The sequence below is a fragment of the Rhineura floridana genome, chromosome 14, assembly GCF_030035675.1.
Source record: "Rhineura floridana isolate rRhiFlo1 chromosome 14, rRhiFlo1.hap2, whole genome shotgun sequence".
NCBI classification, from domain to species: domain Eukaryota; kingdom Metazoa; phylum Chordata; class Lepidosauria; order Squamata; family Rhineuridae; genus Rhineura; species Rhineura floridana.
Window position 1 is genome coordinate 33,786,567 of NC_084493.1, and position 27,329 is coordinate 33,813,895.

Here is a 27,329-nt window from a genome sequence, read left to right on the forward strand (position 1 = left end):
ACATAATGAGAAGACATGATTCACTAGAAAAGACAATAATGCTGGGGAAAGCAGAAGGGAGCAGAAAAAGAGGAAGACCTAACAAGAGATGGATTGATTCCATAAAGGAAGCCACAGACCTGAACTTACAAGATCTGATCAGGGTGCTTTATAACAGATGCTGTTGGAGGTCGTTGATTCATAGGGTCACCATAACTCATAACTGACTTGAAGGCACATAACACAAACACAGATTTATTAATTGCTTGATACTCGAAGGAGAGCAATCTTAGAAGGAAAATGCCTACTTATGGATCTTTGCTGTAGAACCTCAGTGGCTTTTCAGTTCCAGGATATACAGTTGTTTTTTCTGTGGATGTTTCTGTGGACGTTTGTTCCTCAAAGAATTGGGAACTGTTCCAAAAGCCATAGAGTTTAATTTGTGCCAAGGCTCAAGTTTTAATTCTAGAGTAGGGTAAATTGTGTGGTATGAGCATGTTGCGCCCCCTTCAGCAATGGGAATAACACAGCCAGACACAGGTTTATGGGTGAAGTAGGGCCACAACTTTATTGATTAGAGCAAGTAAAGCGGGGTTGGCATAGTAGTAGGACAGGGATCTGCTTCATTGTGGCAGTCCATGCTGGAGGAAAGCTGAGTCAACCAACAAGCAGTCGGGAACTACCCTTGGGAGTTGGCCCGCTTTAGACCCAAGTGGGGTGTGAACCAAAGGCACCTGTGGTCCTGCTGACCGACCAGTGGGAAGGGTTATTATTACTATTATTAACTTTATTTATACCCCACCATTTTTCCAAAACTGGAACTCATTGTGAGCTGAATGAGGCAGTGCCCCTCCTGAGCTAGGGGCATGAGCATCGTGTACCCTACTGGACGCCTTATGGGAGTCTCCCGTATGAATTTGTGCCAAGGCTCACATTGTTTTCAATACCAAGTTTTAATTCTAGAGTAGGGTAAACACTAGTGGGGCCTGCAACAAAATGTTGCAGTGCATCTTTACCTCTTAAAAGGAGTGCATCTTTTTCAGGGCTCCAGCTCTTTCTCTCCAACCAGGACATTTCACTTTCCCTCACTTACCTTCCTCAGTTTTCCATTTTTCTTTTCTGACACTTAGCAATGGGGGAGAATTGTTTTTCAGTAAGCATTCAAAGATGAACCTACCAAATCTGCACTTTTTGAAACAATATGTGAACTGAAAGTAGGGATGGGATCCGTTGGCTAGTGTCAGTTCAGAAGCATTCCATTGACCTAACAGGCCAGTATTGATTCAACCTCATTCTTTGGCCTCTTTGTCTGCTTTTACTGATCTGTTTTTTCCCTAGCATTATCAATAAAATTATCATTGTTCATATTGATACTTTAGAGGTGGATTTATTTTTTAAAAACCTCCATTTTCAAAAAATCGCTACATAAAAATCTGATCTGCAATGACAGAAAATAAGTGAATTAATGGAAAATTTGGTACCAAATCTGAATTGGATGGAAGTCTAGCACATCTCTAATCAAAATACAACCATCCTTTGAAATTTGCATTTCTCTGATACTGCAGAAACTCAAGTAAAGTGTGCATAAGAATGCATAGATTAGTGGAAATAACATACAAAAATGCATCATATTGGGGAAAATTGCTAGCAAAAATGTATATATTAGTCAAAAATGCATAGAAAAATACGCTCTAAAATGCTGGTGAATTTTCATGAGGATTTTAAAAAAGAAAACCAATGCAAATTGTTTTTAAAATGTGGAGAACTGAATTTAAGCTTGGAAAAAAGAGGAGAATCACAATTGCCAGATTTGTCCATCCCTCCTGACATTCAACATTCTGTGGCCATTCAGAATGCTTACTCCCCTTTAGGCCTGTTTAAAAAACATCCCTCTTAGCCTTTTTTTAGAAGGGTTTTGGGGGGTTGTAGTTCTGCAAACGTTGGAGTCCCTTGAAGTGTGACACCTCCCTCTTATTTCTCAGAGGCCTCTTTTGGTTCGATTTCTGTTGGCACTCATCACCTGAGTTGGCTGTTAGAGGGAGTGAGACATGAAAGCACCCTTGAGCAGGAACCGAATGTATTTATGGAAACTGGTTATCTGAAAGATCTCTTTCTTCCATACCTGCATGTTGAGATCTTCAGTTGAGATCAGTTGAGATCTTCATCTGCAGCAGTTCTCCAGCTGATGTTGCTTTCACGGGTTAGGCAGGTAACTACCAGCAACTAGGGATAAGAAGAAATGAGTTCAGTTCTCATTTTAATGAAAACCTACCAGATTTGCTCTTCCTGAACCAATACACAAAGCAGAGCACAGCTCTACTTTGAAATTTGTAGTTCTCTGAATGTTATGATGCATTTGTCCAACTAAAGAATGCATACAAAAATGTGTATTAGTGAAAAATGCACAAAACAATTGCATGCAAATATGCTGACATTAGTAAAAAAAGAACATATAAAATGCATTTTGTTAGGAGAAATTTGCTTGAAAAATGCATATGCTAGGCAAAATTGTGTACAAAAAGGAGAAATGCACAAGGAAGTTGATTGAAAATGCGTGCAAATTTTCATGCAGACTTTAAAACAACCTACAGCTTATGCATTTTTAAATACACACGCACACATTGTATGTGGAAATAGGGTGAACAGAACAGGTTGAAAAAATGAGAAACTGAGAGAAACTGTAATTGTTTGATTTGTTTGCCCTACCAGCAAGAGGCTTTTCCTGTGGTGGCTCAATAGAATTCTGTCTCTAGACACATCACCCTGTGCCATCATTGCTGTCTTTCAAGTGCCAGACCAAGTCCATCCTATTTGCCCCAGATTTTAATAACTTTTAAGAACTTTATAGTGACTGCCTTTTTAGTCAGTGTTTGCTATTTTATATAGATTTTTAACGTCATTGTATGAGCGTTTAAGGAAGATCCTCCGTGGCGCAGAGTGGTAAGTGGTGGTAACGCAGCTGAAGCTCTGCTCATGGCCGGAGTTTGATTCCAACGGAAGGAGGAAGTCGAATCTCCGGTAAAAGGGGTTGAGGTCCACTCAGCCTTCCATCCATCCGTGGTCGGTAAAATGAGTACCTGGCATATGCTGGGGGGTAAAGAAAGGCTGGGGAAGGAACTGGCAATCCCACCCCATATATACGGTCTGCCTAGTAAAACGTCACAAGACATCACCCTAAGAGTCGGAAACGACTCGCACTATAAGTGCGGGGACACTTTTACCTTTATGAGCTTTTAAAGTAGAAAAGCAGGCTAGAAATTTCTTAAATGAATAAATTCATGTATTTCACCACTGAGTAACTATATAGATAGGGCTGTGCACTGTATTTGTACAAATCACAAACCAAATAGGGCTGATTTGGGCCAATTTGTATCCTGTCCTGATTGGACTGAAGCAGCTACAAATCTCTTCACAGCAGATTGGCCAGTCCTGAATCGATTTGTAGAGATTTGTACAGATCTATAGCTCAAAACAGTCTCTAATGAGTCCAAACAGAGTATCTCTGAAATGAAGCAATTACAAGACCATAAAGGAGAACACCAGGGTGGGGAGAGAGGGAGGAAGCCTAGAATGCTGTCACTCCATCCAGCACTCTCCAGTCACAGTGCCTGGAAGAGGTGGAGTGTTCAAATGCAGAAATCTTTTGTAAGTTCTCTCTCTTAGAAATGTTTGGTGGGGGTTGGGTGACATTTGTTCAGCTTGTGTATGTTTTCTGTTCATTCCCAATCAATCCCAGTCCCATCCTTTACATTTTTTAAAAATGTTTGTTGTCTGTGTTCTTTTTCATTTTATTCAATTCTCATTGCTAAGAATTATTATAGCCACAGCTTTCTAAATTCAGCATTATTATTATTATTATTATTATTATTGTCGTCGCCGCCATCATCATCATCATCATCATCCAATTGCTACCCACAAGGAATAAGAATTAGCCAGCTTATGTGGTTACACATTTTAAAAATTATTATTATTAGCTAGCTCAGTGTTTTAAAAAAAAATCGGAAAAAACAAACTTTAAAGGTGGTTAGCACTAAAATCTCGAGAGCTACCCACCTGAAATTTGGCACAGTTAATTCCCTCTGTAGAGGCTACCATCTCACCAAATATTGTGTCTCTGTATGAAAAAAAACCCTGTTTTTTCCTTTTAAAAACATTTTAAACTTTAAAGGTAGCTAACATGAAAATCCCTGAAAATATCCGCCTGCAACTTGTTGAGTTTAAGCCCTTATATAGCAGCTACTATATCTCCAAATTTTGTGTGTCAAAAAACAGGAAAGTTATGGCCATTTTGGTTTTGCAATGTAAGTCAGTGGGATTTCCAGAGATTAGTAATGCTGTGACTTGGCTTTGGATCTGAATTGGGTTGGTTTGGGTCTGAATCCCTCTAGACCAGACTGAGCCTGATCTGTCTGCAAATCAGAGCCACAAATCAGATCAGGGAGTACATGCACAATCCTAATAGAGATGCAGCCATTTCATAATGTCAAGATACCTACAGTTAGTGAAAAATGCAACAGACTGCTGATGATATGGGCTTATATAACTCCAATATTATACAAATGAACTGCTTTGCCTCCTGACTTTTATTTTTTTCTGACACAAAATTTTGGTCCTTTAAAGACTTCAGTGTTTTGGAACTTGAATATCTGAATGAGCACTGTGCGACAAGGACCTTCCCATTGCTGTCTGAGTTAAGGCAGTTGGAAGCCAAGGACAGGGCCTTCTCATTTGTGGCACCCAGGCTATGGAAGTCCTTGTCCAATGAGACCCAAGCTAACCTCCTTCCTCTCTATGTTTAAATACCAGGCCATGACAATATTGTTTACAGTTGCATTTTATGAACTGAATTGAATGAATGAATGCATTGTTCGCTTAAAGCCATTTTCAAATCCTGCTCTTCAGCCAAAAAAGGCCCCCAGAGTGGTTTGCAAATGTCACTGGGATGACAGTGCGTGCCCTCATTACTATCTAAAAAGACATAATACGAAAAGGAACATGGATTGTGGAAGGAGGAGGGAGTAAGGAAACTCAGGCTCAAGTTCTTAGGGCTCTGATGTAGCTCTGTGGATAGTTTGGCCAATTTCTTCTCTTTGCTCATTGTCGTTTTGTTGTCTTAATGTTATTTAAATGGATTTATGTTGATTATTAGCCACCCAGGATCCAAGTTTTTGATGTAAATGTTTGAATAAATAAAATACATTTTACACACACTTTCCACCCCCCATCCCCCAACAACAAAGCCTTGGATGTGTAGCAATCCTAACGAACCTTCCCTAGTTATTAGTATCAAAAAACCAAATCCTCCCTCCCCTCCCCAAAAAGATGGGTTGGCAGGATGAGACTTCCCATCCTTTCCCTTCACACATCATGTTCAACAAGTGTACCGCCTGTGAATGCAATAGTTAGCTGTACACATCAACAAGCACGCATGCTTTCATACAAACACTTGCACATGTCTAGAAAGAGCTTGGACCTGTGTTCAGTGTAAGATGTGAACAAGCCTTTGGGGAGAACTGAATAAGAGAGGTTGAGGAAGGAGAGTAGCTTGAACTGTTACGTCTCTATTCTGCCTGAGACTGCCCTGCCAGCCCACTAGTTGCTGAAATAGGAATAAAAGAAGGAAAAAGGTTGCAGGCTGTTAAGAAAGGACACTTGGCTTTTCAATAGTGGCAATTACAGGGCTGCGTAAGAGCTGGTGGGAGCCATTATCCAATTTACAGGGCCTTGTTAATGCTTCTGGCAAGAAGTGGCTGTTTATATTTGTGCCAATCTGAACACTTTCCCAACAGTGGAACACAGCTGTTACAATCAGTACAGGAAACATCACCATTGGCAAAAGCAGTTTCTTAAGAACATAAGAGGATCAGGCCAAAAGGGGGCACATCTCGGCCAACATCCTGTTCTCACAGTGACCCACCAGACCCTTTCAGGAAGCTCGCAAGCAAGCCATAGGCACAACAGCACTCTTCCCACTTGTGCTCCCCTGCAACTGGTATTCAGATGCATACTGTCTCTGACAGTGGAGGTAAAACATAACCATCATGGCTTGACGCCATTAATGGCCTTAACCTCCATGAATTTTTAAACCCATCTAAGCTGGTGTCCATTATTGCATCTTGTGGGAGCAAATTCCATAGTTTATAATGATGTGCTGTGTGAAGAACTTTCTTTTGCCTGTCCTGACTTCTTCTAACACTCAGCTTCAGTGGATGATCCCCACTGGGTTCAAGTGGAAGAATGTCTCCCAGTCTACATTCTCCATGCCATGCACCATCTTACACACCTCTGTCATGCTCTCCTCTTACTCCCCTTTGGGAAGATTGGCACAATGGCGCCAACAGGAAATAGTTGTTCAGTGTTGCTAAAAGCATGACCTTGGAGGTGTCTCCTTTTCCTGAACCTTCCGGCGAGCTCTTACAAGAGCTTGATGCCTCTTTTTCCGTGCCGCTAGCATTTCTGAGAGTATGCGAACAAAGAGTTGTTGCATTTCTGCCACATGCTGCTCTTTTGGAGGAGTGTCAAAGGCCAGATTTTGACACATCCTTACCCATTAGCCATGCTGGGTGCCATTATTGGTTGCAGAGTGAGCGACCCATGGGATCTGACCCATGAGGCACAGGCCGCTCTGATGCAGGGTGTTGGACTTGAAGTCCTTACAGGTCCCTTCCAATTCTATGATTCTTGGGAACACACAGTGAGTTGTATGAGAGCTAGGCCGGGGCCCAGTGGGCCACCTGTTCCAGTATGAGCCTCTCCATTCACTAAAGTTACTTGGTGAAGCCTTTCTTTGGGTGCCTCCCACCTCCTTACAAACTGCAAGCCAGAGTCGAATTCTGGTTTGCAGGCAACAGTAAACCACTGTTTGGGTGTTCAGATAAGAGAGAAAAGTAAACTATGGTTTGCAGCAAACTGCCATTGGAAGTTGCTAATCATGGCATGCACATGGAGGAGGATGGGGGATGTGAGTCTGACTTTTGTTTCTGTTATCCGAACACATACAGTATCTTGCCTCTGAACACACACAGTATCTTGCCTAAGGACCATGGCACAAATAGGAACATCACTTGAAGTTGCATGTGTTGCTCACAGGGAGGCCCCTGAAACTGCAGTTAGCCCCAGCCATAGCCTTGCCATTTGTCCCTTAGTCCCAGGAACAGTTCCTTCTTCTCAAATATTTCTAATGAAAGGAGCAGTTCCTCAAAATAAGGAACAAGAAACATAGCTACCTATTGGAGCTAATGAGAATACCCCAGGGCTTAAGAACTGCTTGGGGGCAGCAATTTCAATTTGGGGCTACGGCAGGAGAAGAAAGAGGGAACTCCACCCACCCATCCCTGCATGCCATTGCCCCTCTTAACAACAAAAAGGGGGGGAGGCAACTTCTCCTGCTTATATTATCATGGCTGGTGTTTGACGATACGACCATCTAATAATTTCATGGCAGAAGCAACTTTTGAACCTGAGACATGTCCTGATTTTTTGCTCATCCTCTCAGCCATTTCTTCCTTGCTCCCCTTCCAGAGCTACAACTGAGAGTGGCCATCATGTGCCTGGCCTTACAGAGGAACATCCTCCAAAGGAATCCTTTATTTGAAGGGCTGTCTGGGCCAATTCTGATTTTGCTCCCTAAGATGGGAGAGTTGGGGGGGGAGGGGCAGTTACTGTAGAACCACCTGGACAGCGGACTGAGTTGCAGTCTTCCCACAGTAGGGTGAGATGTGGTGCATTTCTGCTTCAAGTAATTACATCTACATTTGCATCTATACATCAGAACTGGTACCTGCAAATGTTATGCAAGTCCGTGTCCTCTTTTCTTAAAATGCATTTCCCCTTTTAGTCACACAGTTCCTCCTTTTTCCCCTCTGTGGAAAGTGGGCGCCTGAGCCACAGTTCCCAGGATTTCCTGGGAAAGGAGAGAGGGTGCATATTAAACTGTTTTCATCCATGATGAACTCTTTATGTGACTGGCAGAGTCCTACCATTTTAAATATTATTCTGTGTTTTTTGGTAGAGTTTTTGAGCTGTGGCAATATTTCTTGCTTTGCATTTCATGTGGGCTTCATAGTCACCAACTGTTTTTTATAAATCTGCCTTCTTTTCCTCTCCCCCCCCCGCTCAATCATATATGGGAGGGGGGAATCTTATTTGTATTCCCTTTCCAGTAAGATCTATGTTTTAATCTGCGATGCCAGTTGCCCTCAGTGCTCTTTCCTTAACAGCTTTGGTGCGGGAACATTTGATTTTATAGAGGCTCAAATAGCAATGAACCTCGTGGCTGATTATTAATCCTGGGCTCTGCCAACCATTGAGACGATCTCCTGCTTAAACGAGGAGCAGAATTAATATTTTCTGCTAAAGATGAGCTTTGTCTCTCGGCGCCCAGGACTACCCATGATGTGTTTCTTTCTCAGAAATAATCTTGGTCTCTCCCTTTCCCCCCCCCTTTTTTTAAGAACATGAAAAAAACCACAAAAATTAAAAAACTAACATATTCAGTATGAAAAATGGGACTGCGAGATTTGGATGATTAATTGGTTAATTTATTTAAAATAGGTTTGCAATATTTTCCTAATCAATTAGATTAATCCTTTTAAAAACTTTTAACAATGTGTGTGGTTTTTTAATAAAGTTTTTTTATTAGTTGCTTTTTATAACAAAAGAGTCTCAGAGCAAATTATAAAAAGGTGGTTGTTGTTATGTGCCTTCAAGTCAATTACAATTTATGGAGACCCTGTGAATCAGCAACCTCCAATAGCATAAAGCACCCTGTTCAGATCTTGTAAGTTCAGGTCTGTGGCTTCCTTTATGGAATCAATCCATTGCTTGTTTGGCCTTCCTCTTTTTCTACTCCCTTCTGTTTTCCCCAGCATTATTGTCTTTTCTAGTGAATCATGTCTTCTCATGATGTGTCCAAAATATGATAACCTCAGTTTCATCATTTTAGCTTCCAATGATAGTTCTGGTTTAATTTGGCTAACACCCAATTATTTGTCTTATTTGCAGTCCATGGTATGCGCAAAGCTCTCCTCCAGCACCACTTTTCAAATGAGTTTATTTTTCTTTTATCTGCTTTTTTCACTGTCCAACTTCCACATCCATACATATAGATTGGCAATACCATGGTCTGAATGATCCTGACTTTAGTGTTCAGTGATACATCTTTGCATTTGAGGACCTTTTCTAGTTTGTTGTAGTTTATTTATTTATTTATTTTGTTTAATTTATATACCGCCCACAGCCCGAAGGCTCTCAGGGCGGTGTACAGCATAGGATAAAATACAGTAACATCACAAGAACAATAGAACATAAATATAAACAATAAATAACCTCATATACATTAAAAGCTTAAAAGGTAGATTAAAATGCCTGGGAGAATAAAAAGGTTTTCACCTGGCGCCGAAAAGATAGAAGTGTAGGTGCCAGGCGGACCTCATCGGGGAGACTGTTCCATAATGTGGGGGCAGCCACTGAAAAGGCCCTAGATCTTGTTACGACCCTCCGAGCCTCTCTGTAATTCGGAACTCGGAGCAGGGCCTTAGATGTTGAACGTAGTGAGCGGGTAGGTTCGTATCGGGAGAGGCGTTCCGCCAGGTACTGTGGTCCCGCACCGTGTAAGGCTTTATAAGTCAAAACTAGCACTTTGAATCTAGCCCGGAAACAAATAGGCAGCCAGTGCAAACGCGCCAGAACAGGTGTAATATGCGCGGACCGCCTGGTCTTCGTCAGCAGTCTGGCTGCAGCGTTTTGCACTAGCTGAAGTTTCCGGACTGTCTTCAAAGGCAGCCCCACGTAGAGCGCATTGCAGTAATCCAGTCTAGAGGTTACCAGAGCATGCACAACTGAGGCGAGGTCGTCGCTTTCCAGATAGGGACGTAGCTGGGCTACCAACCGAAGGTGGTAGAACGCATTCCGTGCCACCGAGGCCATTCTGTCTGTGCCTCCAGATGTTGTTGGACCACAACTCCCATCAGCCTCAGCCAGCATTGCCAATGGTCAGGAAAGATGGGAATTGTGGTCCAACAACATCTGGAGGCACACTGGTTGGGAAAGGCTGCTGTAGAAGAAGGCCTTCTGCAAATACCATCTCATAATGAGGTCTGTTCTCTACAGTGCAGGAATCAGACCTTTAGTATGGCAGCACCTAGCCTTTTACACTCCCTCCCGTTATGTATCAGGTCATTCATATTAATTTTTCAGCATCCGCTAACAACCTTCCTCTTCCAACAAGCCTGTTAAGTGGAGATTTTTATCCCAGCCTTTATCTGCATTGGATTAGAAATTGTATTTACATGTATTTTAGTGCTAAATCACTTCAGGGTGTTTCACAGGAAGCGATTCAGAAATGAAATGTATAAATAAATTAAAGTGTGCATAAAACAGGACATGTATTTTTTAAAAACATGCACTTATTTATATACATTACAATATGCAATGTTGTAAGGGATCACTGCAGACTCTATAATTAAACTATGGAATGGGCTCCTTCTGGAAGGAAGGGCAGGATATAAATGCCATGAATAAAGGTTACCAGTCCCAGCTAACATGTAAACTCTGGACCCACCAAGTGTTGCAGGTTGGCGCTGACCCATAACGGGGCCTTTTCAGTGGTGGCTCCCCATTTGTGGAATGCTCTCCCCAGTGAGGTGCGTTTGTTGCCATTATTACTGACTTTCAAGGAGGAATTTGCAATAATTCCTTTTGACCCATCTGATAGGAAGGCAACTGTTCCTGGCAACCCAAAGATCACTAAGAATGTTTTTTCCTGTTTTAAAATATTTTTAATTGTAATGGTGTCTTGGAATGTTTTACTGTTTCAGGAGGCTTTTTTTTTCTTGTTAAATTGTTTCATTTGTTTGCCGCCATGGATTCCATGAACCCAAAGGAGGAAGGGCAGGATATAAACTCAATTAATAATAATAATATCACCTTATTCATCTATATCCAACATCTCCTGAACAGACTATCTAGACAATTACATATTTATACATTTTTCTCCTTCAAACAAGTAAGGTGTAGTATTTCCACAAGATTCACATATTACAAATGACTATGTTCTACTTACAACACAGTGGACCTGGGATTTGGTTTCACATTCAATGGCAGTTGTTTTCCCGTAGATGCAGGAATAGTTTTTTTTACAAGACACACATTCTGGAGGCAGTCGGCCGCACAGTCCATTACTAGGGCACTGGGTCACATACGAGGGGATCGCTGTAGCCTCTGGTACTTCCGTAAGTTATCTTCATTAACATACATTTACCTTGATACATGTATTTTTGTACACATTGCTTGGCATTGCAAACTTTGGAAAAGTGTGAATTTCAAAGGATGGTTGCATTTTGGTTTGCATATTATTTCAGAAAGTGCACATCTGGTAAGCTCACCTTTAAATGTTAACTGAATTTCTCTCTCATTCCTACTTCCAAATAAACATTCACAAGATTGTGCTGTAAGCAGTGACAGCTGGTGGCCCACGTCAGTGGGGCAGTAGAATCCGCTCCGGGTTTTAGTCCAAACTTTAAAACCCAGAGCATATTCCATTGCCTCACTGACATGGTGCCCCAGCCGCCACTGGCTGTAAGCAACTAAAACTCATATGGTGTCTTTGATCAAGCAACTGCCCTGATAGGAAGATCCTGTGCTTCCAGTCTTGGTTACATTTGCTTCTGCTCCTGATCTTCTACTGCTGAAGGGTGATCTAGCACTTGTTTTTACTTTGTTTACAGGTCACTGCTGTGGACCAGCGCAACACAGAGTCCATCCTGGGTGAGAGGAACACCACAGCAGGTTTCAGCAGCCAAGGTGATCTATACACTGCCCGTTCATTGGGTTAGGGCTGATTCCCACTTTGATCCCTGTACATGTGACCGCAGTGGCTGGCACCTGAAGATTTTATCTGATTGCACTGGAAAGCCCTGCATCAGAGGAGTGTACAGAGGTCCAATGCTGTATAGTATCTGCAACAGCCCATTCACCTGTCTGACAGATTGATTGATTGATGTATGTTGCACGCATCAAAGGATGAGCATGGATGTGCCAAGCAGCTGGGAAATTTGTTCTAAGCTTCCAGTTTCTTTCCCTCCTAGATGGGGACAGAGAAAGTTGTTGGTAGGAGGAAAACTACCACTAACACCTTCGACAAATTAATATTGCATTCTGTCCAGATTTGCCTCCCCCCACTTTTTGTCCTTCTTATTACTAAAATGAGTACCTCATTACAGAGACATTCATTTTAGCATAGTATTTCTTAAGGCTAGGGTTGCAGCAGCCACATTTGGAATTTTGAGAAAGAGCTGTGGGCACCAGTCACAAAATGGCTGCCTTGGGGCTGTGACATGCCACAAAATGGTTGCCATGGGGTGTGGCGTAACACAAAATGGCTGCTACAGCTAAAAAAGCAGACAAAGAGACAAGACTGCAAAATGCTGTGGGCATAGCCATCAGCTATCCCATCAATTATAAAAAGGGGACCTACATCACCCACACCTGATCACAGAGAGTAAGCTCTTTGTACCTTTTCCTCATTGAGGACAGAGGAGAGGGCAGATGTCCAATCCTGGCATCTGCTGAAATGTGGGTTTGTTTAAAGGGGCATGTTCAGTGTGGGAGAGACTGAGCTAATGCAAACAGGAACTGAGGAGGAAGAGCAATCATCCTCTCATGCATTTGGATTTTTGACAAGATATTTATGGAGCATCATAGGGTGTACTGGTGGCCCCACTGGCTCCCAAGAGTGACATGTTGGCAAACCCTGTCATTCCAGCAAGCCTTTTGGTCAACACCTTGTCTATGAAGTCAAACAAAAATGGGTTTCCCTTGCCCATCACTCAAGTGCACAGAATGGAAGTACTTCTAGATCCACCGCTGTCCCTGGAAATTTAAGTTGCAGCATTGGCCCCTGACAGGAAGTCCCGCTGGTACCCAAAGAGGACACAGCAGCCCGTTACTCTGAGACCGGACTACCACAAGGCAGCCTTTTGTTTTGAGAATTGGTCCCTGGGTGCAGGTGGGGGAATTATTTTCTTCCGAGATATGTTAGTAGTAATTGTTGATAGTATAAGGCAGCAAGGAGGAGTCTGTGGCCCTTCAGGTTTGGTTGGTCACCATCTATTCTCTTTCCTGACCATTGGCCATAGTGGGGGAGCTGGAGACCAACAGCATCTGGAGGGCCACGGGCCCTTGACATAAAAGCCAGCTTGAAATTCCAAACATGCAGCCATTGGTTCCAAAAGAGAACATGTGGTTAAGGATTGCAGGCCTATGCCCTTTCCAAGGGCTTCATTTCATTTTTCCGTACACTTTTCTTTTTTTCAATGCACAGCCTGCATTTTCAGTATAAAAAGAACAAAGCAGTTTCTGGAGTCCCCCTCCCCACCCCATAAAAGGATCAAAGGGTTTGGAGGGATTCCCCCCCCCCATTTCTGCTCTCTGAAAAACAATTTCCACCAATGAGGGATTGGTGCTGGGAGTAGAATACAGTCATCGAAAGCTGATAACAAAACGCATGTACGTCTATGGAAGAGATAGCTTGACATGAACATGGTTGCAAGACAGGGTCCCTCCCCACCATCACCTTGGAGCTTTTCATTTTTTTAATCTAAACATTGTACACAAAAGTCTTTCTGATGGATATGTGCATGGTGGTTTGTCTGGGAGGGATAAGGGTGGCTTGTGGGGAAAGTTTTTGCAAAGGACCTCAGAGTACTGACCACTATACGATCATGGTTGTGGGTTCATATCCTTCGACTCCATGAGGAGGCCAGAGTCTCTTTTGTACCTCTTTCAAACACCTATTTAAAGTTGGGATACATCTGGACTCCTTTGTACTGACAGGCATAAAACCCTGACTAAGCTTTAAATCCTAGAATCATAGAGTTAAAAGGGTCCTATAAGGTCATCGAGTCCAATCCCCTGCTCAATGCAGTACTCCAAATTAAACCATGCACGACAGATGGCTGTCCAGCTGCCTCTTGGATGCCTTCAGTGTTGGAGAGCCCACCACTGCCCTAGCTAATTGGTTCCATTGTCATACCGCTATAACAGTTAGGACGTTTTTTCTGATGTTCAGTCCAAATCTGGCTTCCTGTAACTTGAGCCCATGATTCTGTGTCCTGCACTCTGGGCCCTGCAGTACCCCACTCATTACCTCCCCCAGTTTGAGAAGGAACCATTGATAAGCACTCTTTGAGTACAATTCTGGAGCCAACTGTGGATCCACCTAATAGTTGTTCCATCCAGCCCACATTTAGCTAGCTTGCTAATCAAATTATGGGGCACTTTGTCAAAAGCTTTGCTGTAGTCGAGATATATTATGTCCACAGCATTCCCACAGTCTACAAGTTAGGTTACCCGATCAAAAAATGAGATAAGATTAGTTTGGCAGGATTTGTTCTTCATAAATCCATGTTGGCTCCTAGTAATCTTTCTTAGTAACTTTCCTTGCTAAGTATCTGTTCAACTCACTGCTTCTCCTTGTGCTGGCAGGAGGAAATGTTTTTATCAAGCGCAGAATGCTGCTTTATACTGTGCAAGGCCATTGACTCATCTCGCTTAGCACTGTCTGTGTTGACTGGCAACTGCTCTCCCGTTTCAGACAGAAGTCTTGCCCAGCCCTACCTGGAGATGCCAGGGATTGCACCTGGGAGCTTCTGCATGTAAAGCAGGCTCTCCACTATTGAGCTCCACCCTTGTCCTTTCCATACACTTTCTGTTATGGGAAGGGATTTCCTTGAAAGGAATTGTTAGAGATGTTTAGCCACTTATGGGAGGCATCAAAAGGCAGCACCAAATCTTCCTCTGAAATATTGCTTGCCATTTTGTGATCTAACACAGGGGCTGGGGAACCTGTGGCTCACTGGATGTTGCTGGGCTCCAACTTCCATCAGCCCCATCCCTGCTGTAAGATAAAGTGTGCATCTTGGGACAGTGAGGGCTTCCCATCTTGCCTGACCATTGGCTGCCCTGTCTGGGGCTGGTGGAAGCCCAAAAACATCTGCAGGGCACCAGGCTGCCCACCCGGTCATCTAACAACACAAGAGTGCCCCTGCAGGATATTGAAGAAGGAAAAATAAAAGACGGGTGCCTGTGGTGCAAGCTCTTTAGTCAAAGGGAGATACTCTAGAACTGGGTTGTGAATCTCAAATTAGAAATAAATTTCATGTCCATGTATAAAATGGGGAAAGAATAGAAGAAATGGAGGGGAGGGGAGAGAGAGAGACAGCAGGCGCTGCAATCCTATCCTTGAAGTGGGGGAGATTTTGTGCTGGAGCAACTCCCACATCAATAGTTTTGCCACTGGGGCCCAAGTTGGAGGGGGCAGAATTCTTCATTTGCATTGACCCCACTGAGAGATACATCTAGGCCATTCTCAGGGCTGGTGTAGATTTGGACCAGTCTGTGGATGTGTCCTGGGAGTAGAGGGAGCTTTGGGTTCCATGGATCCACATGCCCTCTGTTGACCACCACCACTGGAGCATTCCATATATGTATGGGTGGTGGGCTCCAGTGGCATAGGTGTTGTCCCCTGGTGGATCACCCTCTTCACTTCCTAAGATCCCTGAGACAGCCTTTGACCAGCTGTACCCTAAGGGAGAGACATGGTAAGTTTTTTTTAAAAAAAACCTGTATGGTGTGGAGAAATTGGAGAGGGGTGTTTTTTTCTCCCCCTGTCAGAATACTACAGCTTGGTGTCATCTGGAAATGGATCAGAGTAGGTTGAGGACAGGCAGAAGAAAGAACTTCCTCCTGTAACACAGAATTAATTTTGTGTTGGCTTTAGATCAGACAAATTAGAGGATATTAGTGGCTCTAATGAGCCTCCGTGTTCAGGGGTTGTGTACCTCTAAATCAGCCTTTCCCAACCAGTGTGCCTCCAGATGTTGTTGGACCACAAATTCCATCAGACTCAGCCAGCATTGCCAATGGTCAGGAAAGTTGGGAGTTGTGGTCCATCAACATCTGGGGGCACACTGGTTGGGAAAGGCTGCTCTAAATACCCACTGCTGGGAGCACCAGTGAAAGAGGGCTAGTGCCATTGTGGTACTGGAAAATGCCTACTTACGGCACTAGTTCTCTGCAATTGTTTCATTCAGCATTAGCATTTTTGGTTGCATAATAAAACCAAGCAGGACTGTGTTCAATAATGGCCCTCCAACAGTTCTTGATTATACTCTGTTTTGCAGCCTTGGTGAACAGCACTTCCCAGATAGCTTCTGAAGCTGTGGAGAGCCCGGATCATCTCAGCTACTCCTCAGAGGACCTTTGCTCTCTGGAAGTCCAGGAGACTCTCCTTTCCACAGACTTATCTTCATACAATGCAACCCACAAAGGAACTACAAACAGGAGTTGCTCCAGTTTGGACTACAGCATTCGCTGCCGGCTAGACAGGACTCATTCCCAGTGTTCCCCAGAAGAGGAAGTCAGCCAGACCTCAGCGGATGGGCCTCGTGGCCTGGAGTTCGAGACTTGCTCTAGGAGCCGCTCCTCAGGGTGTTCCTCGGAGAACTTTGGCACCTCTGAGAGAGACTCACACAGCTCAGTCAGAGAATACAAAGCCAGGCCCCCTCCAAAGCAGCGGAAAATGTGTTGTGGGGTCTTCAGTGCACCACAGACTCACCGAGCCCACTGTTCAGTGCCTGTAAACAGTTTGCCCCACAGCTGCCTGGAGAGGACGGCCCAACAGCACACGAGGAGAGCCAGGATTTCCAAAATAGTCCGATCCACTAGTGACCCTCTGTCATGTTTGTCTACTACAGAAAGTAAGTGTAGCTGAATAGCAAAGGGTGAACTTTGTTTGAGAAATGGGTCAACACATTTCCAATGTGATGCATTATGTGTTCACACCAGCAGTGAGGAACCTATGGCCCTCTCTATGTTGTTAGACTCAAGAGTGGACATATCTGTCAATGTGGGGCTCTGCCTGTTTCCCATTTTCCCCATCTAAAGTTTGATTTGCAATCAGTTTTTCTGAATCAGCTGGCTTTTTTTTTTTTAAAAAAAAGGCCTCACGAAAATTTGTCAGCATTTTAGTGTGCATTGCTCTTAATATATGTATTTCTGCATGCAATTTTGCCTAATAAACACATTTTTTGAGCAATCTCCCCTAAGTTTATGTATTCAGGTAATTTTTTTCCAAAAATATGTCCTTTTTAATAATATGTGCAATTTCACGAATATGTGCACATTTCCCCCTAATACGTACATTTTTGCAGACTTCCTTTGTTGGAGAACTGCATCACAACATTTGGAGGATGTACATTTCCTAGATACCTGCATTTCAGTTCATCTGTTGTTTTGGGAAGTGCAAATTAGGTAAATTTAGATTCAAATGGAAACTGAACCAATTTTTCCCCCCATACCTAGCTGGACTCCCCACACCCATCTGCCCCAGCCAGCATGGGCAGCTGTCAGGGATGATGGGAGTTGTAGTCCAGCAACATCTGGAGGGACAAAGGTTCCCCAGCCCTGGCCTACACACATAGGCTTTCCTTTTGCAGAGACCCACCTTCATAGAATTCATACAATCATAGAGTTCGAAGGGGCCTATAAGGGCATTGAGTCCAACCACTTGCTGAATGCAAGAATCCAAGTTAAAGCATCCCGGACAGGTGCCTGTCCAACTGCCTCTTGAATGCCTCCAGTGTTGGAGAGCCCACTGCTCCCACGTCATTGGTTCCATTGTTGTACCACTCTAACAGTCAGTGTTTTTTCCTAATGTTAAGCTGAAATCTGGCTTCCTGTAACTTGAGCCCATTATTCCGTGTCCTGCACTCTGGAATGATCGAGAAGAGATCCTGGCCCTTCTCTGTGTGGCAACTTTTCAAGTGCTTGAAGAATGCTACCATATCTCCCCTCAGTCTTCTTTTCTCAAGGCTAAACATGCCCAGTTCTTTCAGTCTATCCTTATAGGGCTTTGTTTCCAGTCCCCTGATCATCCTCATGGCCTTCCTCTGAACCAGTTCCAGTTTCTCTGCATCCTTCTTACAGTGTGGTGTCCAGAACTGGGCGCAGTACTCAAGATGAGGCCTGACCAGTGCTAAATAGAGGGGAACTAGTGCTTCACACAATTTGGAAACTATCCTTCTGTTAATGCATCCTAAAATAACGTTTGCCTTTTTTGCAGCCACATCACACTGTTGGCTCATATTCCGCTTGTGATCAATGACAATCCCAAGATCCTTCTTGCATATAGTATTGCTGAGCCAAGTATCCCCCATCTTATAATTGTGCATTTGGTTTATGTTTCCTAGGTGTAGAACTTTGCACTTATTCCTCCTAAATTTCATTCTGTTGTTTTCAGCCCAGTGCTCCAGCTTATCAAGATCTCTTTGAATTTTGTTTCTGTCTTCCAAAGTATTAGCTATCCCCCCAATTTTATATCATCTGCAGATTTGATAAGCATTCCCTGCACCTCCTCATCCAAGTCATTAATAAAAATGTTGAGAGCACTGGGCCCAGGACTGAGCCCTGCGGTACCTCGCTTGTTACCTCCCCCCAGTTTGAGAAGGAACCATTGATAAGCACTCTTTGAGTATGATTCTGTAGCCAACTTTAGATCCACCTGATAGTTGTTCCATCTAGCCCACATTCAGCTAGTTTGCTAATCAGAATATCATGGGGCACTTTGTCAAAAGCTTTGCTGAAGTCGAGATATATTATGTCCACAGCATTCAACGCATAGCTGTTAGAGCCAAGGCTTGGAATGCTATGAGGGATGTCTGGACCAGTGGCAGAGTCCCATTGCTTTTTCACCGTGTGGAGCCCTCTTCACATGAGTAACACGTGAAAGGGGCTAGAGAGGTGTGTGATAATATTCAAGCTGTGCTGAGTTTGTACGGTAAGGGTGGGCACTGAACAATCAGAACAAAATAATTTTTGCAGCCCCAGTGGCGATGATGTTAAATAGCTGAACTCAGTGTGAGTTTCACTTTGTTGACATCTGGATTAGCTGGCCTTTGTGATGCTCTGTTTCTCCCCTCCTCTTTATTGTCTCCTTCCTGTTTTTCTTTAGTTCCTGCCTCTGGCCCTCACATGGCTGCTTCTGCTTGCCAGGACTCCGGAAACCATCTCCAGCAACCTGGGAAACCGAGGGATCCCAAAAAGTCTGAATTTTCCCAGAAGCCAAAGGCTTTCCAGGCCGTCTGCAAAGAGCGGCCCCACTCTTTGGTGGACCTGCAGGCCTATAAGGACACGAAGATCCTGGTGGCCAAATTTTTGGAACATTCAAACTGCAGCCTCTCCCCGGAGGTGCGACATGTGGTGAACAGCATCCGGTCAGTCATCAAGTCCGATGAACGACACATGGAAGAGGCCATCTTCAGTGCAAACATCATCGACCAGGTGGGCTCTGTTAAAGTTTTCATTTGGGGGACAGGGGAGATGTACAAAGAAACGTTGGGTGATGCCAGAAACAATGGTCATGCTGCAATCTCCTTGTTCAGTCCCTGGGGAACAACAGTATGAATGTGCCATTACTGGGATGAGGAACCTGTGGTCCTCCCTTACTGGATTCCAACTCCCACTATCCAGTCTATTGGCTGTGCTGGCTGGAGCTGATGGCAGTTGGAGCCCAGCTGAAGGGGCACGGGCTCTCCAGCAAAGGACCATAAGCAGAAAGGCATTTTCCTGTTGACTTTGTGCTCACGGCTCCTCTTCAAAAATGCCATGTGGATTTTCAAACTGACATAACATGATGGGGGTTGGGGCCCAACATCATCTGGAGGGCTATGGGATACCCACCCCTGGCTTAAGCAAGTCTCCCTCCTAATTGTTGGAATAGGCAAACTTGCATGTTCCCTTGTAAAAGGGAGATGTTCCCTTTAAGGGATATTTGGGGAAATATCCCATGTACCTGTTTACCATGATGTAACTTCCTAATGGGTGGGATTAGTTACCTGGCTTCCTTCTCCTTTGTCCTGGGGATTCCTGCATAATCTCCATTACTGTGCTTTTTACCTCTGGGAGAGGCCGCACGGCAGATGCTCTCCTGAGAGCATCACTGCCAAAGACTAAAATGGACAAAGACGTCTACTTTTTCTTTCATCTAAGCTAGAGCCTATGTTTCCTGAACATATGAAAGGTTGTGTGTCTGCTTTTATTTGTGCCTAGGAAAAGCTGGGCTGGTTTATATTCTCACTCTGCTGCTTGCGTTTATATCTCTGCTAAGAAATAGGACCATGAAACTTAGTTCCTATTTCATTTTATATTTTTAAAATACCAAACACTAATTGTATGTGACCCCCCCAGCCTTTGCATTACTGTCACCGTGGCAAAGGCGTACTTGGGACCACACACTTGCCAAGCTATCTCATTCCTTGCAGACCTGGAATGGCTATTTTGCTCAAGGCTGCTGTCTACTGGCAGATGTCTCTGTTGGTTGCAGTAACAGAAGAAAAACAATCCAGTTGTCTCTGAAGATATAAGGATCTATTGCTGCCTGCATATATATTGCTTCCCTGCAGCTCGCTAGCTCCAAAACTGTAGAAATCCCTGATCTCTGTTAATGGAGAGTCACATCTTGCCAAGATGTTGTCAGTGAATTCACTACACCTCTGTTCAGAAAATCTCAACTAGAAACTCATCATGGTGCGGTGTTTTTTTTTTTTTTTTTAAAGTGACTCCAATACAGGAATGATAGGCAGATTCTGTACTATGTCAGTTTCTCATGCACTCTGTCATAGGTCTGTTCTGTCTCATTTTGGGAAGATTCAGAAAGAAATGCATGAAAGAGTTGCATTTAAATTGTACAGTTTGTACACATTCTTCCTCTACACTTTTGTATGCTTTTCAGTGCTTTTCCCCCCAAATACAAGTTTGTCTGCATATTTTTCACAAAATACACATTTGTGTGTCTTTTTGTGAACCAAAACTGCCTTGCAAAATTCAGAGAAATGTGTGAGCTGATTGATTGCTGTGTCCCCATCCACATACAAGCCAAAAACCAGTGAACTGAGTTTGTTCACTTTAAAATATGAACTGAAAGAATGTCTCCTCCCTCCTAGAGATCCTAGGAGTCCTGCTGCTGCCTTGCACCAAAGGAGCAATTTTAGAGTAAGTTGCACTTTTAGTCAAGTCTTCATCGCTGGCCACCAAAAATTCAAAGCTGCTTCAGAGATCCTCTTTTGCAGGAGGGGCTGTGTTTACATCAAACGTTTAGTTATAAAATTCCTTCCCCTCAATTTTGGGGGATTACACACATTTCCTCCAAACTCCATTGCTGGGTTTGACTCTGCCCCAAATACCAAATTCTTGTTTTCAAGTGAGACAATCTACTGGGAAGTTGCAAACTCCTTTGCCGTGAGCCAAAGCTATGAATGAGTACAGAGACAGCATTGGGTCATAGCTAAGAGCAAGGGCATTGGGTCCTGGGTGCAAAGGTAACCACAACCATACACTCAGTAGACAGACTGAGGCAGAGTTGTTTGTGTTTGCTGCTGATTCTAAAACAATAAGCTTTTAAAATCTTAGTTTTTAGTTTATACAATGACTTCTGTGTTCCAAGTCACTGAGAGGAATGCAAAGAGGAGAAACTTGCTCTCCAAAGTGGTTGGGACAGTGATTATGTAGAACAAAACATAATTTACATTAGCCCAATCACTTGCATTAGATCCACTGGAATTAATGAAATTTAACAGGGATAAGTGCAAAGTTTTGCACCTAGGAAAAAGAAACCAAGTGCACAGTTATAAGATGGAGGATACTTGGCTTAGCAAAACTACATATGAGAAGGATCTAGGAATTGCTGTGGATCACAAGTTGAATATGTCATTGCAAACAACCAGCATTGGAAACTCTGCCATGTATAGTATTGCAGTGCAGTCAATATAATGGTTGTGAACTGAAGTGGTTAGGGAGCCACACCACCGCCCCTTTCAAGGCAGTGAGCGAAACACCTTCCTGTAGTAAGGCACTGACCACTCTCTGGACCCATCCAGTCAATCCCCTTCTACTTGATTTTACCAACCATGATGGGCAGAGAGCGCGAGGGCATGTAGTCTGTCTCACCACTGCAAGCATCCTGTCTAGATCTTTAGGCTGCAACAACTGAAACTGATCCCAGAAGCTGCAATTTGATGGTGCTCCAGGGACTTCCAACAAGCCTGAACCAATTGTGGCATCAAATTCAGCATGGATCCAAGTAATTCCCCCCTCAAAGTAGATTGTATGATTTTGTGATGGCCCTTGGCTAAGTCATAAAGATTTGGATTTTGTTAGAACCTGTAATTTGTAGCAACTCAGGTAGATTTGCACTTGTAGATGCCGGTCATCCCACTGTAAGGCTCATGTGGTGCAAGCAGGTTAAGTGGCTCGACCGCTAGAGCTGCCATTTTGCATCTAGCTTCAGGTTCCCCAACCAACCACTGTTTTGCACCTATGTTTTCAGTGGGCCTTGTGGGTTCTAGTTTTGCTTTGTTCTGTTTTTTTAAAAAAAGATTTGATCCCAGGAGCCTGCAGTCTGCCCACCTCTGCCTTAAAGTGTTCTCCACCCAGCTTTCCTCCTTGCCATCAGTCTGCGCTGTTCCTCTTTTTCTGCAGGTGATTACGAGCTCCCAGCAGAATGTGGATACCTCAAGAAAGCGACTTCAGGAAGATCTCCACCTCCAGAGCTGTGGGGCTCTGAGCTCTCCTGTTGCCTTCTTACGCAGAGCCCACATCACCCACAGCTTAGAGAGGGGAAGGCCTCACAGTTTAATTGGAGTATGTCGAGAAACCATCCTTTGACAGTGAGCTGTGTGTGGCTCCACTAAGGGTTGGATGAACTCCACTGAAGATGACGCCTTGAAGGCCCAGGCAACTTGTGGGGACTCGCACAGATGGATGGCTTTACAAGGCAAAATGAACACCCCTGAAAGAGTCTTCCTTTTGAGGTCCAGCTTTGGATCTTACGTTTCAGTGGCAGAACACCCCAGTTTTCGTGAATGCGTATTCAAGCAGCAGCTTTTGCGAAAGACTGTTATTTGACAAAGAAACACAGAGATGTTAACACACACTTTTTCCCATTCTAAAGAATTTGCTTTCAGGTTTTTTTGATGGATATGCTTGGGGAGGGAGGGAACCCCTCTGTTGTCAAAGTCGTAATGACCATTCTCTACAACTTAGAAGTTGTATTTTATTTGCTGTACCTCAAAAGTGTTTTAACTAATTCTGAACAGTGTTTTAATAATAAAAAGTATTTCTGGACATTGCATCTTCCAGAATTGATTTTCTGGATTTTCTGCTGCGTTTCTTTGGAGCAGGGGGGAGGGGGAAGTGCTGTACTTATGTCCCCCTTTTTCTTTTTACTAACTGAATGGTGTTCATGTTTGGAATTTGTTACTTTCCCTTTTAAGAGGATTCTGCTTCGTTGATACGGACAGTTCTAGGAAAGCACCTAGGACAGGAGTGGGAAATCCATGGCTGACCGGATGCTACTGGACTCCAACTCCCATCATCCCTGACCATTGACCAGGTCAGCCATACGGATGGGAGGTGGAGTCCAGCAACAACTGGAGGAACGCAAGTTCCCCATCCCTATAACATATAGGCTGGATTCTTGGGGAAAGCCAACTGCATTGTGGGGTGCATTAAGCCCAAGCTGGTTTCATTTCACAGCTCTGGACCAAACTGGAGCCACTGCTCATTGCAGAGCTGTCCTGAAGGGCTTTGGATAGTCCCAGAAAGCAAAAATGTTTGTGTGCGCATTTCAGTACTTTTTCATGCAGCTGACAAAGAATTAATCATCTAAGGAACTGGAACACTTGCACTCTCCTAAGTTGTTGCAAGAGTTGCTCAATCAGTAGAAGACTGCACCTTAGTTGGCACCCCTTGTTTCATGGCCCCTTTGCCATGTACTCAACAGCAGGGCCCCAAGGATTTGTAGGGAAGACCAGCAGCGACGGCAAAAGCTTCAGGAAATGCTTTTCAATTCTGTTAGTGTGAAGCTACAGTGCCCTCCAGTGGAAACCAAACAGCGTAGAAGATTTTATTCACATGCCCTATAAATCTGCCACACCATTTCCTGGATGGTAGGATAAATAATGAGCAGTTAAGTTCTCTGCAATGTCAGTTCAAGATCAAGCTTGGGTGGCTGCAGCCTGCAATCTACCTAAGCACTGCTACTGCTATAGCCTCTGTTGCAAACAAGTTTGGAAATGTGGCATAGCAATCTTGCAGCAACCCCCTTGAAAAAGACAAGAGGCTGCAGAACAGCAGCACTCAATGGGCCTGGTCCCACCATATTTGCTAAGGCAGGGGTTGGGAACCTTTTTTCAGTCAAATAACCCTGGGAGAAACCTGGGAGAAGTCATAACCCCACAGTGGGTAGGGCTAACTCCCCCAAAGTAGACAAGTTGGTGAGGGGGAACGGGCATAGTTGGGGGACAGAGTGCAGGGGGCCGTACTGAAAGGCGTGGCAGGCCGGATTTGGCCTCCAGGCTGGAGGTCTTCCATCCCTGCGCTAAGGAGACTGCAAAAACAAAAGAAACCACAGTGCTTTATTACTCCAAATTTATTAGTGAGTCTAGATTAATTCTCTCCTAGGTTCACTTGCATGCAACAAGAGATCTACGGCATTACTCCTTGAAGTACAGTAACCCTAAAGCTTTTTGTTACTGCGTGGTAAGGCTTCTGTAGTCACAGTGTGTTTTGCTTCAAGGCCTTGGCCAAAAGGGAAGAGCGAAAGAGGGACAGAAATCAAGACAAAAAAGTCACAGGAGTTGACATTTATCTCGTAAGAAACACAACATTACTCTTTACTTGGTTTATCATCTCCACAAATTCTAATACTGTTGATGGCAAGGACTCTCCACTTGCAGCTCCTGTTCTTATTCAGACCACATGTTGGCTCGGGGGGAAAAGCCCCAAAGATTAGACTTAAAAATTATTTAAGCATGGCTTTCCTGAAGTAAACTCAAGAACAACCAAAGGTCGTGGGATGTTAAAACTAGGATTCCCATGTACAGTTCTCCCTGAACACAAATCTGCAGGGACAATTTCAGTCATTAAAAAATCTTCAGTCTCCAAACCATAAATGTACTTCATCTAAATAAATATTCAGCATTCATATTGTGGCAATTCTTTTTATTTTGTGTATTTTTGGATTATTATTTTTTTTTTTAAAAAAAGAACTTTCTCCTCCCCATCACCCCCACCCACGCCAAATCCCCTTGTTCCGGTTTCACATTTAAAGTCACATCTCGTCAAAACTCGTTAACACGTTACACTTGTCAATAAGAATACCAAAGACAACAGTAGCTTTTCTTTTGATTAGCATCAAACACTCCCCCACTTCAAGCCCCAATTAGAACTGCATACATTCTTGGTCATTTCAAAACTGCTTTGCCCTCACTCACCGTTCCACATTTTGCAGTCAGACGTGAATTTTAGGCAACCATTATTTTAAAGGGTTCTGTTTCTGCAGACATATTCACCTTTGCCATGTTGTTTAAACATGGCAGACATGTATACACATGATGGACATGCCACAATCAATGTTTAAATAAATATTACAAGCACGATCCGCCAGCAAGGGAGACTGCGCAGGCCACACGGCTGCACCTGTGTCCCAGACAACATGTTAGTAGGGTTTGCACAGGAGACATTTGTGGTGGATGTCACCCTATCCTCATCAACCTCAATGGGGAAAGGGCTTTGTAGACGATGTTGCAAAATACTTCCATGTATTAGAAAGGTGGTGTCAGTGGTTATTGTTCCATAAGTAACAGATTCACCTTTTGGCAACATAGAGAGAGAGAGAGAGAGAGAGACTAAAGAAAAAAAGGCAAAGAAGTTGCATCCATTGAATTTCCAGAATATATCCAGGAATCAGTTCAAACCCTTTCTATTCCTACAAAATACAAAATTCCTCTTGAAGGTTCTCGTATGAGTGGGATTGTTCAGTTCTTTTGATGAGAGAAGCATCCTCCTGTTAGATATACAGTGGTGTCTCTTGTCCAGTTAGCAACCGGAACATTGCTGCAGGCATAGTCTTCATATGAATCTGTCAAGCACGGGAAGAGAGAATTGGCCACAATTAAGATCAGGTGTGTTGAATGTGCCAGGATCTTCCACTTCCTTTGCCCTCACTGCCCTCGGCTTCACTTAACCATGCTGCCAGAAAATCCTATTGGCTGTAGTGACCCTTGTGATTGTGTTGTTGATATCATGGATGTCTATAAACAAAATCACATGGTACACTCTAGCCACTAGGGCTGAACACCAGCCAGTATGGGCAAATATAGGCAAGGACAGTGAAGGTGAAGAAGGAAGGTGCCCACTAAGAAGCAGCTGCCAAAAGGGGAACAGGCAGGAATCAAACAACAGCAAAACAACCAGGGGGTCGGGGCAGGGCTGTGTCAAATAGTTTGCAATTTCAATATGCATTTTGAAAGCAGCACTTTCAACACAGCCGAACAAATTATTGGCAGCCAAGGGCAGTGGGGGGAGAATGCCTCACCATCCTCCTTGTTTTGATGCTGTTTGGCTGTGGTGCACCATGTGAGTTTACAGTTTTCACAACATCATCCACAAAATCACAGCAGTCACAACTGCCAATAGGATTTTATGACAACTTGGGTAAGTGAGGCTGAGGGCAGTGAGGGCAAAGGAAGAAGATGCTGCCACTAAGAAGCACAATGGAACACAACACACATCTGCAGTGCGAGAAGATTGCCAAAAATGGCTGTTCAACCCTGACAAATGGGAAGCAAGGGGAATACTTTTCTGAACAAAGTGATCCTTGTAGATGGCTCTTCGACCAGCTATGATTTTTATTAGTTTTATTAGATTTTGATTAGTTATTTGTGTATTCATTTAGATTTATTGCATACCCCATCTGCAAAGGTTCAAGCTGGGTAACAGCATGAAAAAGCAGAGTTACTACAAAGATAGTTGCTAGTGAGCATTAGCGCATAAAAACAAGGCTTCTCTGGACTTTTGTTTCTCCAACAGCGGCGCTCACCCCTCTCACTGTATAGCAAACTAGATCTGAAAAACAGAAGTCCTTCAAAAGCAGATTGCAAAATGACATGGGGGCCTCCTGTTGGGTCCCTTGTCATAGCTTACAAGACACGAAATTAAAAGACATCAAAAATGGACGAGACAGAAGAAGAGCTCTGTTGAATAAGGTCAACCAGATACCTATGGGAAGCTGCAAGCTTTAAGTAACCCGCTTCGAGACTGTTCTTTTTTTATTAGTATTCAGCAGCATATAATTCTTGATGAATAAATAAATAAGCCAGATCTGAGTGCAACATCACTCTTCCCGCTTGTAATTTCCAGCAACTGGTATATCTAACAGTGAAGGTAGAAAATCAACAGATTCAGTTCTTACCTCTGACCACTGGGGAGCATCTCAAACATTTGGGTGGGCGAAG

At 43.6% G+C, this 27,329-nt stretch overlaps 2 protein-coding genes across 8 annotated transcripts in view; one reads left to right on the plus strand and one right to left on the minus strand.

The window, feature by feature from the left end:
• Nucleotides 1-23,149, plus strand: part of ENTREP2 (endosomal transmembrane epsin interactor 2) — a 414,039-nt gene extending 390,890 nt beyond the window's left edge. For all 6 annotated transcript variants that reach the window (XM_061595016.1, XM_061595017.1, XM_061595021.1 and 3 more), the window contains 4 exons: nucleotides 11,706-11,781; nucleotides 16,161-16,736; nucleotides 18,989-19,317; nucleotides 22,513-23,149. In XM_061595016.1, coding sequence (XP_061451000.1) covers nucleotides 11,706-11,781; nucleotides 16,161-16,736; nucleotides 18,989-19,317; nucleotides 22,513-22,698 — 1,167 coding nt within the window. In that variant the 3' untranslated portion in view covers nucleotides 22,699-23,149. The remainder of the gene's footprint in view (nucleotides 1-11,705; nucleotides 11,782-16,160; nucleotides 16,737-18,988; nucleotides 19,318-22,512) is intronic.
• A 1,354-nt stretch (nucleotides 23,150-24,503) lies between these two features.
• APBA2 (amyloid beta precursor protein binding family A member 2) overlaps nucleotides 24,504-27,329 on the minus strand; it is a 193,766-nt gene continuing 190,940 nt past the window's right edge. For both annotated transcript variants that reach the window (XM_061595509.1, XM_061595508.1), the window contains one exon: nucleotides 24,504-25,954. In XM_061595509.1, coding sequence (XP_061451493.1) covers nucleotides 25,883-25,954 — 72 coding nt within the window. In that variant the 3' untranslated portion in view covers nucleotides 24,504-25,882. The remainder of the gene's footprint in view (nucleotides 25,955-27,329) is intronic.